We start from the raw sequence: 21,028 nt of genomic DNA, 5'->3' as shown, positions 1-21,028 counted from the left end.
GCGACCCTCGAAACAGGTTTGTGGCGTCCTGTCGCCACAGCCGCTCGTATTATATCGTCCCATTTGTGCATACTGTAACAATATAGCACACTCGTTGAATATGTTTAGATCTTTGTAAAAAGCGCGTACACCTTCCTTCAAGGCCGGCAACGCTCCTGTGATTCCTCTGGTGTTGCAAGAGAATGTGGGCGGCGGTTATCACTTAACACCAGGTGCGTACCTGGTTTCGTTTGTCCTCCTTTTAGATAAAAAAAATGATATTTTTAAAGTGATATCCCTCATTTTTGGGATTAATTATACAAACTGTAACCAAAATGTATGTACATTGCGGGACTCGAACCCGCGGCCTCTCGGGTCGTCCGAGCGCTCTTACAAACTGAGCCAACCGTTCGAGTGACGCATGCTTCGTATATCTTGGTATGTCTTATTCAATTCTCGGGCTGTTGCTTCATCTACAGGATCCGTTTTACAATTGATAACTTGCACAACACCAATTAATTGCATATAAGGAAATTGACTTGAGATGTCGCTCTTTCGAATCTAAATCTATTTAGATTAAATTTTTCTTTGTAAGGTCGTCTAAAAGACATGATGGAGGGGTGTCATAGTCACATTTAGGTCGATCGGTCGAGCTCTAATGTTCATCTGGTGATTAGCTCCGACTATCATGTCCCATCATTAATAAGGCACTGCCGATCGAGCCTTTGTCGAGCGACTTGGAAAAGGAGGAGGTATTTATTCATTGGTACCTACAGAGCGAAAGTTTGCCTCTAAATTGGCTCGTAATTAGAAAATTTATTGAAGTAGGCGTTACTTTGCGGAAATCCATAATTATCCAAATGTTTTGAGTTTTCCTTAGTGTTAATTCCGCCAATATTTGTCTTAAAACAATAGGACACGTGTTTCGCCTCTACACGAGCATCCTCAGGACATGTTGACTCGCCAAACTCTGGCACGAGATCATCGGTCTCGTTTAAAGACAAATATTGGCGAAACAAAACGATTGGATGTCTCGGAATGAGTTTTCACGTTGTTACTGATATTTTGAAGTAAGTATGAGCAACAGTTGTTATGAAATACGTAGAAAACACGACCAGTCCCAAATTTACATAATGTGTAACGGAAATCGCGTCAATTAATAAAAATTCGATATTTAAAACTTAACAAACCAAAAATGGCCGTGTGTAGTGTGTGTACCTGTATAAATAAGAGACATTTGATAAATACTTTTGTATTGTTAACATGCAGCTGAAACATATGCCACTTTCCCTAGACGTTTTCAATATTCATTTACCACTATCCGGTCACATGAGATCTTATGTCTCAAAGTGACGAGCGCAGTTGTGACTTTTGAGTGGGTTTTCAAGAATCCTGGACGGTATTGCATTGTCATGGGCAGGTTCTATCATTTACTGGCTGGTGAACGTCTTGAATAATGAAATTGTAAAGAAAAATTGTTTTTCCTGCGAGATCGAATCAGAAGTGAAGAGATCCAAATGGTTGCGAAACTAAAGTGGCAGTGGGCAGGGCACATAACTCGACGGCCAGATGGGCGTTGGGACAGAAAAGCGACCGACGAATTCGAATGGCGACCACGTACCGTAAGTCGTAGTGTCGGTAGGCCCCCCACAAGATCAACCGACCGACAATCTGGTCAAGATCGCCAAGGTCGGATGAGGGAAGCGCAAGACCGATTATGGGGTCCAGCAGTGGATGTTTTCCGAAATGATGAAAGAAAGTACAATGGTCAGATTGCACCGTCAACAAAGTCACAAGTGATCACTTTGTCTCATCATTATGTAGAACAGTAATTTTACCTACCTACCTCAATCGACCGGTGCGCTTCTATCAATATTCCAATCGCCTATAAAGATATCCGCACCAACAGGTTCTACAAATGCGAACGCCGCCGTGTGTTAATTCGCGCAATTGATTTTGATATAATTTTGCCGTTTCATTGGGATTTAAGTGTCTTTAGAGCCGTTTATGGTTTGTCTCTGCCATTACAATTATTATAACATCATACTATGTAAGCTTACATTATCATCACTAAGTACATAATATTATAAAACAAAGTAATCCGCCGCGTCTGTGCGTCTGTTCGCGATAAAATCAAAAAATACTGCACCGATTTTCGTGCTGTTTCACCAATGGATACTTTAGAAACTTTAGATGATAGATAAATTAATTGTTAAGTTTTTGTATACATATTTGTATAAATTAACGAAATTTGCTTGGGTCGGAAAAAATAAGCCGCCTGGGAGCTTTCAATGAAAACGCTGTCTAAACCCTTTAAGATATAACAAAATAATGTATAGTGGAATTATGTATCTTATATAGGTCTACAGAAAAGTCCGCGATGGCATATGTCTATCTCTTAAAGACAACATAATATATACATTTTAATACTTTAAAATAATGATTACACTGAAGACAAATACGTTATTATACAAATGATTTAAGTTTTCTTTAGTGTTTATTCCGCTAATATTTGTTTTGAAACAATTCGACACGTGTTTCGCCTCTACACGAGGCATCCTCAGGACGTGTTGACAACAAACACGTGTCGAATTGTTTAAAAACAAATATTGGAGGAATTAACACTAAAGAAAACTTAAATCATTTGTATAATTATGGATTTCCGCTAAGTAACGCCTACTTCAATAAATACGATATTATTCCATATCATTTTATTACTACACTAGCTGACCCGCCAAACGTTGTTTTGCCATATAAAGTATAATTCACGCGATAGTTTTATAAGTAATAAAATATTGCCTATATTATAGCCTGTACATCATTTTGTTCTATTCTCAATAGTTTTTGCAGCGCACGCAAAAATAGGTTTTCGATTTTACACCTTGTGTTACAAAATAGCAATTTTATTACGGATCCCTAATTTTGAAAAAAAAAAACATAGCCTTCCTCGATAAATGGACTACCCAACACAGAAAGAATCATTAAAATCGGACCAGTAGTACCAGAGATTAGCGCGTTCAAACAAACAAACAAACAAAAAAACAAACACTGCAGCTTTATAATATTAGTATAGATAATCAACTTTGATTACACATTTCCGATGGCTTTAGACTACATTATTCCCGAATACTTCCATCATTTTTTTTTCTATTGATAGAACAGCGTTTGTCTGGTCAGCTAGTTATGTACTTATTTAAATTACTTCCACGGTGTACAGACAGTAATGGATTCAAATTAAATCTTGTATTGTTGTTTACCAGGATGTTGTCCTTTGCACAGGATGCTGGCTAAATTATGGGTATCACAACGTCGCCGATTTTTGTCTTGAAACAGTAATGTGTAAACATTAGTGTGTGTCGGCCTGAAGGGCACCAAAACTAGTGAAAGTACTGGGCAAATGAGGCTTAACATCTTATGTCTTAAGGTGACGAGCGCAATTGTAGTGCCCCTCAGAATTTTTGGGATTTTCAAGAATCCTGAGGGGCACTGCACTGTACTGGGCATGGCGTATCAATTACCATCAGCTGAACGTCCTGCTCGTCTCGTCCCTTATTTTCATAAATAAAATACAATGTCTCAAAGTCAAACTTGAGTGATAGGCTAATTCAGTTTCATGATTCATGGATCCTTATTTTTTTATGTACCTAAACCAGTCAGACGAACAAAAATTATTAAACAGAGCCATTTAGTAGAGTTAGTCAAGTACCCAAAACATTTGAATATTTTTCGGGTGTTTTTTTTTGAGTTTGCTCGCCATGATTTCCTTCATCAGGCGTCGATGTATGAATTCAATTCTCGAAAGCAAATGTGCACGTGGTCGGGATCGAACCGGCATCTCCCGCATGAGAGGCAACTAACCTAACCTTTGCGCCACTAATGCTCTCTCGACGCTCGACGCGATGTGTATTAATTCAAATTCAAATATTTAGAAAGTCAAAAAACTACCACCCATTCCAAAATGAACGCCTCAAGCCTGAGAAGAACGGGCGCAACAAAATCAGTGGGCTTTTTTTCATCAAAAAATATGTTTACAAAGTAACATTGTACAATTAAAGTTATTATTTAATAGCCTGAGGGCGGTCGCTCCATTCCCAATCTGTGATATCATTAAGATTTAAGAAAGTCATTTATGGTATAGTAACCTTTACCACACAAACGTTTTTTAACAATTCTTTTGAATAACGTAATACTTTTGTTTTGAACATTTTCTGGGATCCTGTTGTAAAATATATAATAGATTGCATTTGTCGGTGTGCAGGTGTCTGCAGCCCAGCACATGCAGGTGAGCGGCTCGAGCCCGGGCGGCCAGATGTCAGCCGCGGCGCAGCAGGGCATGTACGCCAGCTTCCAGCAGAGTCCATCGCCGCATCATCACCAAGGTGAGTGCACTAACTGGCATTACAGCTTTTTTACCTGCTTCTCTTTTATGAAAATAAGGGACAAGACGAGCAGGACGTTCAGCTGATGGTAATTGATACGCCTTGCCCAATACAATGCAGTGCCGCTCAGGATTCTTGAAATTATCAAAAATTCTGAGCGGCACTACAACTGCGCTCGTCACCTTGAGACAAGATGTTAAGTCTCATTTGCTCAGTAATTTCACTAGCTACGGCGCCCTTCGGACCGAAACACAGTAATGCTTACACATTACTGCTTCACGGCATAAATAGGCGCCGTTGTGGTACCCATAATCTAGCCGGCATCCTGTGCAAAGGAGCCTCTCACTGGTATCTTCTAATCTTTAGCTAACTAATTCTAGTAGGCTTCATAAGATACATAATAGCTGTAAGGGTTAATGTATACACTTTTATAATCAAGTCCCAGCCACTATTCAGGCATTATTTATAAATAAATTTAAATGAAAACATTTCATAATAATTAAAAAATGCCTCTGTCGTAAATCCTACAACTCCACAGCTGAACCTCTAAGTGATCCGACTATTATTAGCAATGACAATACAATATTGACGACCTGTATAGCCGAGTGGTTAGCGATCCTACCTACTAAGCTAGAGGTCCCGGGTTCGAATCCCGGTAGGTGCAAACATTTATATGATAAATATGGATGTTTGTTTCCGAGTCATGGATGTTTAAATGTATTTATGTATGTTTATATGAATTTATGTATGTTTAAGTAAGTATATTGTATTAAATATATCATTGTCTTGTAACCCATAACACAGGCTATATATATAGCATATGCTTAACTTGGGGCAAGATAATTTGTGTAAAAAGTGTGTCAATATAAAAAAAAATTGTATATTTCATCAAAAAGAGCGCAAAAAAATGCTGCTAGAGTTTCTTGCGCCACTTCTTCTCTCTCAGAGCGCCTTTTGTTTCCGAAGCGGTTGTAGTGTCTAGTATATTACATATGACATCAAGTTGATTTCTATAGGATTTTTTTTGCCTTTTTAGCGTGGATGGTATTGCTACCTGACTTAACATCTTATGTCTCAAGGTGACGAGCGCAATTGTAGTGCCGCTCAGAATTTTTGGTTTTTTCAAGAATCCTGAGCAGCATTGTATTGTAATGGGCAGGACGTATCAATTACCAACATCTGAACGTTCTGCTCGTCTCGTCACTTATTTTCAATAAAAAAAACTGAATGATTGTCTAAATGACAAAAGCGCGTGGTTGCTTGGCGAAGCGTGGGGAGAGATGCATACTGTCTCAATGACATAATAAGTAATTTAATTCAGATTTAAATTTGCTTATGATTTTTGACAAGTACAAGTGTATGTTAATACACAAGTTCTTAACAAATATCATTGTTTCAATAAAAAAGTTCCTCTAGAAATATATTGACACACTTTTTACACAAATTATCTTGCCCCAAGTTAAGCATATATAGCCTGTGTTATGGGTTACAAGACAACGATATATTTAATACAATATACTTACTTAAACATACATAAATTCATATAAACGTACATAAATACATTTAAACATCCATGACTCGGAAACAAACATCCATATTCATCATATAAATGCTTGCACCTACCGGGATTCGAACCCGGGACCTCTAGCTTAGTAGGTAGGATCGCTAACCACTCGGCTATACAGGTCGTCATAAAGAAATGCACTGTTAATGAACGTAATGCAAAGAATGGTTAACAAACCTACCTTCGGTATGCACTATGATTATTTATTTCGTTATAGATCAGTGCAAAACTTCAATACGCTGTGTTAAAAAAATTAAATTCAAATTCAAATATTTTTATTCAAAATAGGATGTGAAATCACTTATTGAAAGTCAATAAAACTACCACCCATTCCAAAATGAATGCCTCAGGCCTGAGAAGAATGGGCGCAACAAACTCAGCGGGCTTTTTTTTTCTTCATCAAAAATATGTTTTACAATTAAAGTAACATTTACAAAGTAACATTGTACAATTAAACTTATTATTTAATAGCCTGAGGGCGGTCGCTCCATTCCCAATCTGTGGTATCATTAAGAAAGTCATTTATGTTATAGTAACCTTTACCACATAAATGTTTTTAACAATTCTTTTGAATAACGTAATACATTTGTTTTGAACATATTCTGGGATCTTGTTGTAAAAGCATATACATCGCCCCACAGAAGACTTACTTACTCGACTTAGCCGAGTAGTAGGCATCATTAGTTTATGTCTGTTCCTGGTGTTAACATTATGGTTATGACAGTTTCTGGCAAATTCACTTATCATAGGCACACAAAATAGGTAACAAAGAACTCAATTCTATGAAACTTCATAATTTTTTTTTTAAACTGACTTTTATGGTTGCATTAAACTCAAGTCTCAAGTGATATAGTCTCCACACTTGGAGGTAGTCGACATTGTAAAATGTATCTTTGTGAGTTTATTTTTCATAACGAAGGGGCACCGCGCCGTATGCATCAGATGCGAGACGGTTCATTTGTCGCGTAACGCATTGTGAACCTTACGTCGGTGTTGCTAGCGGTCGCGGGGACTTGTGTGTCGGATGAGAGGTTGACGATCTTCGAGAATGCGCGGCCACTTAGGGCTGTCAACGGTAGATAAATATTTTCAAATTAATTTTGTAATACAAATAATCACGTCAGTCTCCTAGAGGTGTTGTCAGAGATTATAGAGATTTGGCACGGTCACGACATAATGTACCAGTGTTTGTCAATCTTTGGGTCGCGAATCCTTATTTGGGGGGTCGCCGGCAAAAAGAAATAGGCAAGGCAGACTACAATAAAAACACTTTTGTGAAATCGTGGTGCCATTTTTGAAATGTTAACAATCAAATCATTTTCTATTTGAAGTCTGTTTCTCTTTTTATTTTTAAAGTACACCATTGAACCACACAGGTTTGAATTGGCGAATGTCTTCCCTTGCCAGCTCTAGATGTTCTTGTTTTATTTTCATCCAAAACACATCGACACTTTGTACGTAAAATTATTATAATAGTTAATAAAATTATAAATTATTTATCAGCCTGACAAGAGTTTTTCAACCTGTAATAGGGTCGCGACATAAATAAGATTAAAAAACACAGACATATACTTACTCGCCCTAGCTTTTTTCACTCCCAACATCAATTTCACACAAGTCTTGGTACTCGTGACCCTTTTCTGTACATTCCTAACCTGACCATAGAATGATTTTCTTCCACTTTTGCCCTACAGGTTCCTCTTTACAGGTACTCCTTACCCAACTAAAATTTAAATGCCCTGCCCACCATTCAGATTCTACTCTGTTAAGTCGAGTTAGTAAGTCTTTTATTGGGCAATGTATATGTATGTATATGCTTTTACAATATTATTCCAGAAAATGTACAAAACAAATATGTTACGAAATTGAGAAGAGGAAAGGTTACTATAGTATAAACGATTTTCTTAATGATACCATACACTGGGAATGAAGCGAATACGCTCAGGCTCTATTATAATAAATGTTCATTGAACGATATTACATTTAATCCATATTTTCATAAAAAAAAGCCCGCTGAGTCTTGCGCCCTTCTCACGTCTGAGGCAGTCTATTTTGAATGGGTGTTGTGGTGGGTGCTTTTTGAAACAATCAAATAAAATAAGTCCAAAGTTTTAAGTCAATAATAAAAAAAATAAAACGTTATTAACATTAATAAATAATTCAAGTACCATCTAATATGATATCCATATCATTAACAATCGTTTGTAATTTGTCAGCAAATAAATCAATGTACTATGTACGTCGAATCTCTGCAGTTTTTTTTTTTATACATTTTAATTGAATCCTTGAATCATTGGAGATTCACGTGGCAGCCCTGCGCATGCACACACTTCAGATATTGTAAAACAATATCGAGTACGTATTTATAAGCATATTGATGAAAACTTAGATGGCTCCACTTTAAATAATTCCATGGAAACGTCTTAAGTAATGGTGCAACGAACTACTTAATTACGAGTATCGATTTGGTTGTCCGGAATACCCGAGTAGAACCTACCTGATGTGTTAATCTTGCTATTTTTACTGTTCTCTTGGGTTTGGGCAGTTTGTAATCAATTATTCGAAGTGTTAATTCGACAAGCGGGATTCGTCTGACTTTGCGTTAGTTTTCTACTCAAGGTGAATCATAATATATACCCATATATTGATTGACCTTGAGTTTGAAACCTCATCTGGTCGGCCAAAGGTCAAATAAGATAAAATAAATCGCTGATATCTCATGTTGAACTTTTCTATTAGAGCAGTGTTTTTCAATCTGTGGGTCTTAAACCCTTACTTACCCTTTACTTGGGGGTTCGCTGGCAGAAGTAAGACAGCAATGTAGACTACAATAAAAAACAATTTTAGTGAGATTATGTTGTTTATTTTTCAAAACTTTAACAAATCGTGATTTTAAAATGTTAACAATCAAATCATTTTCTAATTGAAAGCTATGTCTCTTTTTAGTTTGAATGTCAGTTCACAGGTATGAAGTGGCGAATGGTACTAATAATTTTAGAGCTTCCCTTGCCAGCTCTGAATATTCTTGTTTTCTGAATTAAATTATGAATAATTTATCTGATTGTCAAGGGCGTGGTGTCCCGTGCTCTCGTTTGTCCTCCCTGTGGCCAATGTGGCCAATTATTTGGTATATATTTATATTACGTTTGATTTAGGGCCCAAGTTAGTAGGAAATGTGAATGGTCTGCTTTATACTTATTATCATCGACGTAGCGATACCAAGGCGACTTCTTGTCATACTAAAATGCCAGAAAGCATTGCTGGTCTTTTGCATACAAATGTTGGCATGAATATGGACGATAGTGCAGTGTGGGTGCAAGATTTACGGTTTAAATTGAGGGTTCGAGCCTCGCTAGGGGTTCGATTGTAATAGATTTGTTTCGAAATATACAAAAGAAGAGCACGACGCGGTGCTGATAACCTAGAACGTTAAATGGTCACCGGGTAAAATTTAGGGGAAGAGACCAAGATGCCGGAGCCCACGACGCTGGTCTGATCAAATATCTGAGCAGACTAACCAACCCATCAGCATCGCACTCCACCATGCAACAGACCGAAACAGATGGAGGAAAGCTGTAGACGAACTTAAGCGGAGTCACGATCCTCAGCAATGAGGGAACGACTGTGAAGAAGATACAAAAGAAGAAGAGAGCTAATGATAATAGTTTGTTGCGGGTACGTGAAGTACGAAATACGCTTGACTACGAGAGTGAACAGGTGTATTCAATTACCAATTAATGAATTGTTTTCGGATTACGTATTGATAATATGTAATCCATTTATTCGCTGCTTTATATGATCGACAACACTCTTTTGTTTCCTCTGGTGTTGGAGTAGACCGCGGTGATCATAAACCTTCATGTCACCTGTATCATGTATGTTTGGTAAGTATGACCTTTGCACAGGATGCCGGCTAGGTTATAGGTACCACAACGGCGCCTATTTCTGCCGTGAAGCAATAATGTGTAAGCAATATTGTGTTTCGGTAGTAAGGGCGCCGTAGATAGTGAAATGACTGGGCAAATTTGACTTAACATCTTATGTCTCATCCATTGTTGGGGTTTTTTTAGAATCCTGAGCGGCACTGCATTGCAATGGGAAGGGCGTATCGATTACCATCAGCTAAACGTCCTGCTCGTCTCGTCCCTTATTATCATAAAAAAATGAATGTTCGTTTGTCCTCCTTTTCTCCAATACGTTGCTATTTACGTTGACCAAAAAAACAAAAAGTAAAATCATTATCTGTGGAGACTGGAATATTGACACATTAAAACATAATAAACATTCCATAAGCATAATAAATAACAATAATTTATTCTTCCACATCGACCGTCCTACTAGACAAAAATCTTGCCTTGATCAAATAGCGAGTAATATATCTAATAACATAGGTTCACATATTCACTACCTAGGATTGTCTGATCATGAAACAGCTCAATAAATCGAGATATCAGTAGAGACATGTGAAAGTACTGACTATTGGTATGATTTCAAACGTGACTTTAGTGTAGAAAATAGGGTAAAATTCATGGAATGTATATCAGCTTTGACATTTTCTGAAATATATAGCCTAGTAGATACAAATAAAAAATTTGACTTATTTCATGACACAATAAAGCTTTTCATGATCTGTGCTTTCCTCTTATAAAAATTAAAATTACACAAACAAAAATGGTTTACTAAAGGGCTCAAAAGATCGAGCGTCAATAAACGTCGTTTGCACCTAAAACTGAAATTTAGTAAGGAAAACAAACAAAAAAATAAATATCACTATAAAAACTATAATGCAATATTTAAAAAATGTTTATCCAAGGCACGACAAATCAAAAATACCAAATATATACAAAACAGTAAAAATAAATGCAAAGCTACATGGGCGACCATTAAAGAAAAAACCAACCCGAAACCTCCTTATATATATTATTAATTTATCGTTTGAAGAAGGATGTTTTCCGGAAAAACTTAAAAAATCGGTAGTTAAACCTTTTTTTAAGAAAGGTGATAAATGCGATGTAAATAATTACAGGCCCATTACACTCATCCCAATATTTTCAAAAGTAATAGAGAAAGCGATGAACAGTCGAATGTTATATTTCTTCAATGAAAACAATATATTACGACGAGAACAATTTGGCTTTCGAAAAAATACACTGGCCTGCAAAAGTAAGTATCACACTTTTCAAATTATTTTTTTTTCTTGACTATAGAAGGTAGAGATTTAAGATTAAAAACGTTTTGTTGCAAATTTTATAGGCTTTAATTCTTAGAAACTAAAATTATACATTAGTAAGATTTTTAACTTAAAAAAGATAAAATAATGAAAATAGACATTTTTAGTTTAGTGTAAAAAAATTCAACTAATATGTATTACATGTTATTTAATTTTTAATAACTGGTATTGCCTCCTCGAGCTCTGATTACAGCTTCGAGCCGGTTTGGCATACTGAACACTAGGTTTCGGAGCCGATGTTGGGAATATTCTCCCATTCTTCTACCAGGGCCTGCTTTAGTGCCCTGAGGGTAGTAGGTGGTGGTCTGCGATTTCTGACTAGCCTCCCAAGCTCAACCCAGGCGTGTTCAATCGGGTTGAGATCAGGACTTCTTGATGGCCAAGCCATCACGCTGATACCGACCTCCTGAATATACTCTTGTACGATATGAGCCGTGTGTGGCCGGGCATTATCATGCATCAGCATCGATCCACCACCCATATTTGCTTAATACGGCCCTGCATACTCATTGAGAATCTCTTGAGCATATCTTTGCCCAGTGAGGGTGCCATTTTCTATGGCTACTAGCTCTGTGCGACCTTCTGAAGATATGCCAGCCCATACGTGTACACTGCCTCCACCGTATTGGACTCTCTCTGAGATGCAGGCTTGAAGGTATCGCTCACCAGGTCACCTGTAAACACTTCGCCTTCCATCATAAGTGTAAAGGGAGAATCGAGACTCATCTGCAAACAAAATTCTTGACTATTCTTCTTCATCCCACTGCATGTGTTCACGGGCGTATCGCAGTCTCGCTACTCGATGCTGTCTCTCGAGTTTTGGGCCACTCGCTGGTCTTTGGGGTTTCAAATTTGCTTCAGCAAGTCTTCCTCTCACTGTACTGTCACTAATGTAGTCCCTCCGGGTCTGTAGTAGCTGTTGCTGGACTTCAACTGCATTTTGGTGGTGATTTCTTAACACAGTGGAAATAATATAACGATCTTCTCGGGCACTGGTACACCTGGGTCTGCCATTAGAAGGTCTCCTCAGATGGTGTCCAGTCTCTTCGTACCTTCGCTTTACCTTCTGGACCGTTCGTACCGTCACACCCACCATTCTTGCAGTGCGACGCATACTGATGTCTAGTTCCAGAAAAGCCATGATCCTAGCACATTCTTCAACTGAAAGAGGCATGATAAATAAATGTTTTGTGCTTTTTAGCATAAATTTTTAAAACAAGACCCATCGATCTTGAAAAAAATTTAAAACAGAAAGAAAAATGTGAATGGTAAAATTGTAATTCGGAAACGTCCACTTTGAAAAAGGAATGGTTTTGTTTTTGAAGTTTTTTTTCAGCCAATTCTTAAAAGAAAGTTACCGACTATAAAGTTTTTATGTACAAAATGAAATTCTCTTTGGAGTCCGTTTTATTTCGAAAGTATATCTTGTGAACTTAAAACGTTATCCCAATTTTAAAAGTGTGATACTTACTTTTGAAGGCAAGTGTAGTTCCACAACGATTGCTTCATTTAACGTTATTAAAAGTATTTGCGAAAGCTTAAATAATAGAATACCCGTAACAACGATATTTCTAGATATGTCGAAGGCCTATGATTTGGTATTACATCAAAATTTATTGGATAAACTTGAAAAATACGGTATAAGAGGCAATGCCAATAACTTGATTAAAAGTTACCTAAGAAGTCGGCAACAACGTACCGAAATATCAAGAATAGTTAAGTGTCATAATAAATCCACAAAAATTGTTTACACTTCGGAATTTAGAGAAAATCAGAGTTGCGCCATTCCACAAGGTAGCATTATCGGCCCTTTGCTATTTCTAGCATATATCAATGACCTCCCAGACTCTACAATTAATCAATGTGTGCTATTTGCCCATGACACCACATTAATTATTAAAGAAAAAGATATAATTACACTAAAAATGCAATTATTAATTCACTTAATGACATTACCAGATGGCTTAATAATAATAACTTAAACTTTAACATATTAAAAACTAAAATAATCCATTTTAATACTAACAGAAATTTAAATAATAATTTGAACATAAAATATAATGGTACAATGATTGAACACATAAATAATATTAAATTTCTTGGCGTAATAATTGATAAAAATCTTAAATGAAGAGAACATATTGAAGACATTTGTAATAAATTGGACAGGTTTATTTTTGCCATTAGGAGAACAAGACAGACAGTATCAGAACAAGCCGCGTGGTGTGCTTACCACCACGGATATGTGTCATCCATTCTGTGCTATGGACTCATCATTTGGGGAAACTCTTCGGACGCAATTCGCGCTTTCAGAGTTCAAAAAAAATGTATTCGTGCAATATGCAATGCACACTGGATGGATAGCTGCAACCCACTTTTTATCAAAAAGAAAATATTAACACTTCCCTCTTTGTATATCCGGGATATGTGTGTATTTGTACATAAACACCCGGAATATTTCACCAAAATGAAAGATCACTCTTCTAGGAACACTCGATACCCAAACAAATTACTTGTACCCAAATGTCAATTGACACTCTACCAAGAAAATGTTCATTACATGGCGATTAAAATATATAATAAGTTACCCGACCATTTAAAAGACATGACATGTAATAATCTTAAGAATAGATTAACAACATGGCTAACAAAATATTGATTTTATTCAATAAATGACTATTTAAATTTAACGAAAATTGACATATAATAATTTGACATGAATATTACTGTTTTATTAGAATTATAATTGTATTGCTTAGTTTATAATAACTTAATGGTTAGGTTCAATTTCGTGTAAAATAAAATGTTATACTACATATATTTGCATGCCTTGTAGGTAGAATAAGAGAAACATAATCTAAATAAAATAAGACCGATTGTAAAACTGACCTTATTAGAATGCAAATAAAGATTATTATTATTATTATTCTTAATTATATATATACGTACCTACAATCAAATGTATTTTGACGGCAATGATATATTACATGGTAATTAATATCTTATTGTTGTGTTTATCTCGTAAATAAATATGTTCAATGCCTCGTATAAGGTTAATATGAGTACACGAGAGGCGATTTTGCATTATGTATCATGATTTGTATATCAAAATAGGTCCGGGTGTGGTAATGCTTTATAATGCTAAGCTCTATCGCTCTATATGACGACCCATATAGCCGAATGGTTAGTGACCCTGACTACTAAGCTAGAGGTCCCGGGTTCCAATCCCTGTACAGTAATTTATATGGTGAATATGGACGTATGTTTCCGAGTCATGGATGTTTATATGTATCTTGAAGTAAGTTTATTGTATTAAATATATCGTGTCTTGTACATATGCCTAGTTTGGGGCAAGATAATTTGTGTAAAATTGACCTCCCGTGTACCTACTTTGCCGTATGCCTTATAACTACAGTCATGGACAAATTTAGAGGAGCGCAAAAGAAATTGTGTGTATCGCCTCATACGCCACCAAATTCCAGACGGTGGCGTCAGAAATCCAATCAGTGTACATGACGTGAATTGGTTTGCAGGTGGTGGTTGCGATACTTACGTGTCCCAGTCGCAGAGCATGAACTTCAGCCAGGGCATGCGGACGAGGCCGGCGGGACCTACGCAGCAGTCAGCTCCGGGACACCAGCCTCTTGGTAAGCTTCATTCCTTTTTTTATGGATGAGGAGGTTAAACGAGCATACAGATCAGCTGATGGTATGTGAAAACCGCAGCCCATATTGATTCATAAAACAGTTAGGCTTAGATTAAGGATTGGTCTTCCCTGCTCCAACTAGATACCGCACTACCTGAGAACAATAGCTTTTTTTTTAGATGCCTGTGTGCGTGCCGCCTTGACACTCAATGGCATCTTTCAAATATTTGTAACATACGCTTCGTGTTATTATTTTACAATGGAATTAATTAAATACAAAATACTTACTGATGATATGTGATCCCAGTGTCTTTCTTATTTCTTGTAGTATTATTTTTACAAAGTTATACTGCGCAACCCGGCATTTTAGTTTCAATTATTAACAAAGTTTAGCAGAACATATTGTGGCACGTCAACGTAACACATTGTTCGAGACTGGCTCGAGTAGGCCCACTTGGGCGTAGTATTAGTTGCCGTACTTTGCGATTACACCTGCGGTATCTAGTTGGAGCGCAGCTGAGACCAATCCTTAATCTAAGCAGTTAGGTTAATATTTGCACGAAAAAGATTCTATGACGATTAGTGGACTGTCACCGTGTTATTAATAAACGCGAAGTAAAGTTATTCCAAGATTAAAACTTTGGACTTACAAATAAAATTGTCATGAAGTTATTACCTGCGAATTATCCATGATTATCCAAAATGTTTACAAATAGACATTTTGCTTACGTTTGGTTTATTCAGGCGTATAACGTTTCCCGCGTTTATTTGCAAGGCTGCTTGAAATTCGGAAAACTTCAGAATTATCATTGTATTGACAGTGTTGTCAGCGATATAGTTAACATATTGCATAATCTTGGTCTATTTTCAGGTATAACTTTATGCCAAGTTTATTTGTAAGGCCGTTTGTCTTTATTTGTCACTTCATAATTACATGACAGGGAGAAGTAATTTCAAACTTGGAGTTACTGTGTTTATTAATAAGACAATCAGTGTCTAATAAAATTAGAACAACTTACTTGGGAAATGTATGTTAAAGTGAATTTTGACATCATCAGATCAGTCGGAAGACAACTGCTCGACAACGGCCTCCTCTTAAGACCACCTAGCTAGAAAAAATTCAATCTACTTGAATGTTTATTATGACTAGGAAAATGATATTAAGGTGTTCATAGTACCAACTTATATAATACTATAGGACCCGACAGACGCTGTTCTGTCTATAGAAAAAAAGTATGATGTAATTATTCTGGAATAATGCAGTCTAAACCCATCGGAAATGTTTTATTAATTAGTTAAAAATGAAACAAAAACGTATTTCTGAATGATCATACCCTTTAACTACCATTCCTTGATTGTAGTTGGCAAGACGGTGCGCGGGGACAGTCTTATCACATTAGGCTCATATCGTTTTTATTTATGTCCAACAAATATCGTTTTTTTACACAAAAATGTACAAAAGCACAAATCATATTATATATTAAAACCTTCCCCGAGAATTACGCTATCCATTGGTGAAATCAGCATGAAAATAGGTGCAGAATTTATTGAGTTTATCGCGAACAGACAGACAGACAGACGCGGCCGAGGACTTTGTTTATAATATATAGTGATTATGTTTATATCGTTTTTAATCATCCAAGTCTTAATAACATCGATAATACAGCGATTTTCAATCAAAACATCGCTATCATAACCACGTCGTCGTCTAGATGCTTCCTACTTGCTTTTGATAAGCTGCGTCTATTAATTTTCCTTATTTTTTTATGGCAGCACTCAAAGAATTAAACATTAATCGTGGTACTAATATTGTTTGTATGTAAACAACAATATTATACGTTGCAGGGTAAAACATTTTATAAAGGCACTCGGCGACTACACTGCGTCAGGATTTTTTAGTATTTAAATTTTTTTATATTCTTTCATTAATGAAAGTATTAGCTAGCGAATTGCATCTGCATATTATCAGTAATGCGAGGCAATACTATGCCCGGGAAGATTAGGAGAGTGTTTTTTTTTTTTATTAGACTGTTAGTATTTATTATATTCGGAATATACATTCCCCTGCGCAAGTTACGAACTTCCAGAACTGTCTCTCTAGTCTCTACGGTCCTACTTTTTCTTTTCTTTGAGTATAATTATTACAGAGGGGTGTAGGTTGTTGGTATAATGCTATTTAAAACCTAACCAGCCTAGAGGCCCTAAGAGCCAGGCCATATAAACATCTCCACAATTGAAGCTAGCCAAATTCTTCTTAGACCAAGTATAGTATTTTTGGATTCAGTCCCCAAAAAAAATATATTAAACAGAAAATTAATATATAAAAAGATGTAAAACTATCAAAATTATCTTAAATTAATATTTTTTATTGCTTTGAGCTTCCAGTGATTGGTGTTTATTGTTAAGGAACCCTTATTAATTCTGCTTTTATCAGACCAATACTGGCTCTATTGTGCATATCTTTCCCCTTTTTTCATAACAGAAAATATACGCTCTGTCTGCTGATAAAATATAGTAGTTTCGCCTACTACATCATACCTTTAAAATAATACTACATTATATAGAATGAAGCACTTAATTACTACTAGCGTTTAACTACTAATTTCTCAGTTTAGTTCACGCCTCGTCTTTGATTTATGTAATCAATACAAAACGTATAAATATTGTGTTTTTTTTTTACATATTTCTATGAATTTGCGAAAATAAATACATTTAAACAACAATATTCTTGGGGGGCATGAATTCGTGAAAAAAATATTGAATCGGAATCAAATGTGTGCTAGCCAATAACTCTAAAAACGTATAAGGCTGACAGTTGCTGCTGTCAATGTCATATATTTTATAAGTGGAACTTGAGGCTTTTTTAAAAAGTAGATTGTTGTAGACTCCCTTACAGTTCTTCGTGCAAAGTATATTTTATTAAACTGATTGAAATACAGTGGACGCGCGCCTTTAGCGTACACGTAGAGTCTTTATCGTACACGTAGAGTCTTTATTACAGCGTAAATATTTCAAAATATGTAATCGAGCAACCTTGAGCCGGGCATCTATTATAATTTAAATAAAATTAATACGTAATATACTCTGTGAATAATTTTCATACTCAGATAATATTGCTTGGACCAACTTCAAACTCCAATGATTCGAGTACATAGTACAGCGGTTTTTTTAATTTAGGTTGATTTCTCTTTCTCTCGCTTGGATTGTGAAGAGCTGGCGAGGAACAAATAGGTCCGTCTCCAGAATCAATATGAGCAGCGTCTCAATATGGTCCATGTTAAAGTGTATTGTTGTCATACTGACTTTATATAATGGAGACCATAAGGACTTGAGCCGTGATCGAAATTAATGCATGGGGAATATGTATATGAGGTATACTCTGTACAGTCATGTATGTAGATAGATATTGTCCGTGCGCTTGTCACCTTGATATATAAGATGCTTAGATCATTTATATGTGTATATAGAATGTGACAGCTGTGAAAACTTCGAGAAAAATTGAGGTAGACAGTTAACCTCTTTTCTGCGATGCACGAACACTAAAGTAATAAACCTGGCCTGTTTTTATCGGTTTTCTAGCAGCAAGATACTCTGGACGTATTAATTATCTTAAATAAGATGTTAAAAGCCCAGTAATTTCACTAGCTTACTTAAAACACAATAATGCTTGCACGTGACTGCTTCACAGCCGAAAATGGCCCACATGACCGACTGTGAAGCAAGAGAAGAAGCCTCCCATGAGAAATGATCGAGCTTTCTGACCAGCCTTGATCTTGAATACAATCAAAAGCCTTAGATATATCACAGAAGATACCAAGTGCATTCTTTAATTCCCAGTTTCCCATTTCTATCACTAATTCCCAGTCCCAGGCCTGATTTTTTATTATTATTATATATATTCTATATTCTTCCCCATATTTTTATCAAGATTAAATCCTGTTTGGAGTTTAATCCCAAACCCATGAATGTATTGTCTGCAATCGTTGATACCCTTGAAATTTCCATAGAAATCATACGTCTAATATAAAATACCAGTGGGAGGCTCCTTTAAACAGGATGCCAGCTAGATTAGGGGAACCACAAAGGCGCCTATTTCTGCCGTGAAGCAGTAATGTGTTAGCATTATTGTGTTTCGATCTGACGGGCGCCGTAGCTAATAAAATTACTAGGCAAATGAGACTTAACATCTTATGTCCAAAGGTGACGAGCGCAATTGTTGTGCCGTTCAGAATTTTCAGATTTCTCAAGAATCCTGAACGTCCTCCCAATGTGAGGATCCCCTCCAAAATAAGGATTTTCATATAAAACGTCTTGAAATGGTGTTAAAAAATATAAAACAAATCAAATCGCCTTTCGAGCATATAATATGTAAAATAATGTATGTACAGTAAGTACAGTTCTTATCAGCTCCACTGAACGTCATGGTTACTGTTTCTACATGTATTGATAGTGCTTGATAATACATACGTTCTCGTAAATATATTATTTAATATGAATGCTTCATGCGCACAAACAGGCTAAATGAATTATTGCATCTCAATCTCAAATACAAAAACCTTATTTATAATTTCTTTTTTTTTGCAACAGTAATAGGTAGTGTTATATTAGAGTTTATTCAGTATAATCCTTTTGGCTTGAAAATAGAAAACGGAGAAAAGAATTCTCCGTTTCCTATTTTTACCCATTAATCTTGATATACTTAGATATGAAATGGTCTCCGTCAGTTTAGATAATTTAATTATTAATTAACTATAATAATTATATTGACACACCCCAAACAAGACATGTTCTGGTCAAGATCGCCGGAATACGTTGGATGAGGGCAGTGCAGGAGCGATCGTCGTGGAGATCTTTGGGGGAGACCTTTGTCAAGCAGACGTCTTCCGGCTGATGATGATGATGAACAAGATATAGCCTGTACTATGGGTGCAAGACAACGATAAATATACTAATCGACAAAAAATGATACTGGAAATATAAAATGAATTTAAGACTAAATATTCATACTGGTTCGATAAACATTCATAATTATAGTTATACACTTACCATTTCGTTCTGTTGTGTCGCTGTTTAATTCTTAAATAATGTATCAGCTATGTCTAGCAGTTTGTAAATAAAAGTGAAATGTACATAGCTTTCTTTGTGGGTACGTCATTGCTGTGTAGCACGCGATTTGATTTTATCGAAGTAACAGCACCGCCGGCTGCGGCGAGCTGTTCATTCACAGTTTTTTTCCATGCCTTGTTTCCCATACCAGTGGGAGGCCGGCTAGATTATGGGTACCACAACGGTGCCTATGTCTGCCGTGAAACGATCATGTGTAAACATTATTGTGTTTCCGTCAGAAAAGTGCCGTAGCTAGTGAAATTACTGGCCAAATGAGACTTAACATCTTAAGTCTCAAGGAGACGAGTGAAATTGAAGTGCCGCTCAGAATTTTTGAGGTTTTACAAGAATCCTGAGCGGCACTGCATTGTAATGGGCAGAGTATCGTATTAATTAACATCAGCTGAACGTCCTGCTCCTCACGTCCCTTATTTTCATTAAAAAAAAATGCCCGTTGCCATCTTCTCCTTATCTGTTACTAATTGGATGAACTGATTCTCTGTCATGGATGAGGAAAACACGCGCATTCAGGTTACCTAATTGATATCATAAGATTGCCACCGCCTATTGCCTCTTGCAACCCGGAAACAAGAGCGTTGGAGATTTTCGCTCGTACCTATGCCATTGGCGTTTATAAAACTGCAAAGTTCGTTGTGAATCACGCTGTGTCAACACTACGGTAAAAGTTATTAGTTTCATCGTTATGATATCGCTTACTGTACTCTTCTATGTTTCGTGTTCAATGTTTTTTTTATTACTTACTTATATCTTTTTTTATATGAAAAAGTAACGGAATGAGCAGATTGATCAACTAATCTTAAGCGCTACCATCCACGACAGCGACGATATGAACTGTGTCTTATTGTATCATAAAACGAGCTGAGGCGTAGCGGTCTGCAATATCACCTCAATCACATTGCACTGCGCCCGTCACTCTCAAGATGTTACAATCACAGCTAGATCGCTTAATTTATCTTTTTTTCATAAGATATTACATGAAGCAAACGAGCATTAAGTGGTTCTCCTGATTAAAAGTGAACAATGCTGCCTATTAAGGTATGTAATCGAATAGTGTTCGATATCGTAGTTCATTGTAGAACTGTGACCTTACTTAATATGTAACT

General features: G+C 36.4%; 1 protein-coding gene across 3 annotated transcripts in view; it reads left to right on the top strand.

Moving 5' to 3' along the window:
• LOC126973692 (neurogenic protein mastermind-like) overlaps positions 1 to 21,028 on the top strand; it is a 92,176-nt gene that overhangs the window by 56,774 nt on the left and 14,374 nt on the right. For all 3 annotated transcript variants that reach the window (XM_050821014.1, XM_050821013.1, XM_050821012.1), the window contains exons 4-5: positions 4,238 to 4,358; positions 14,686 to 14,799. In XM_050821014.1, coding sequence (XP_050676971.1) covers positions 4,238 to 4,358; positions 14,686 to 14,799 — 235 coding nt within the window. The remainder of the gene's footprint in view (positions 1 to 4,237; positions 4,359 to 14,685; positions 14,800 to 21,028) is intronic.

The sequence above is a fragment of the Leptidea sinapis genome, chromosome 30 (assembly GCF_905404315.1).
Source record: "Leptidea sinapis chromosome 30, ilLepSina1.1, whole genome shotgun sequence".
Lineage (NCBI taxonomy): Eukaryota > Metazoa > Arthropoda > Insecta > Lepidoptera > Pieridae > Leptidea > Leptidea sinapis.
This window is presented reverse-complemented; position numbering and strand designations above follow the sequence as displayed.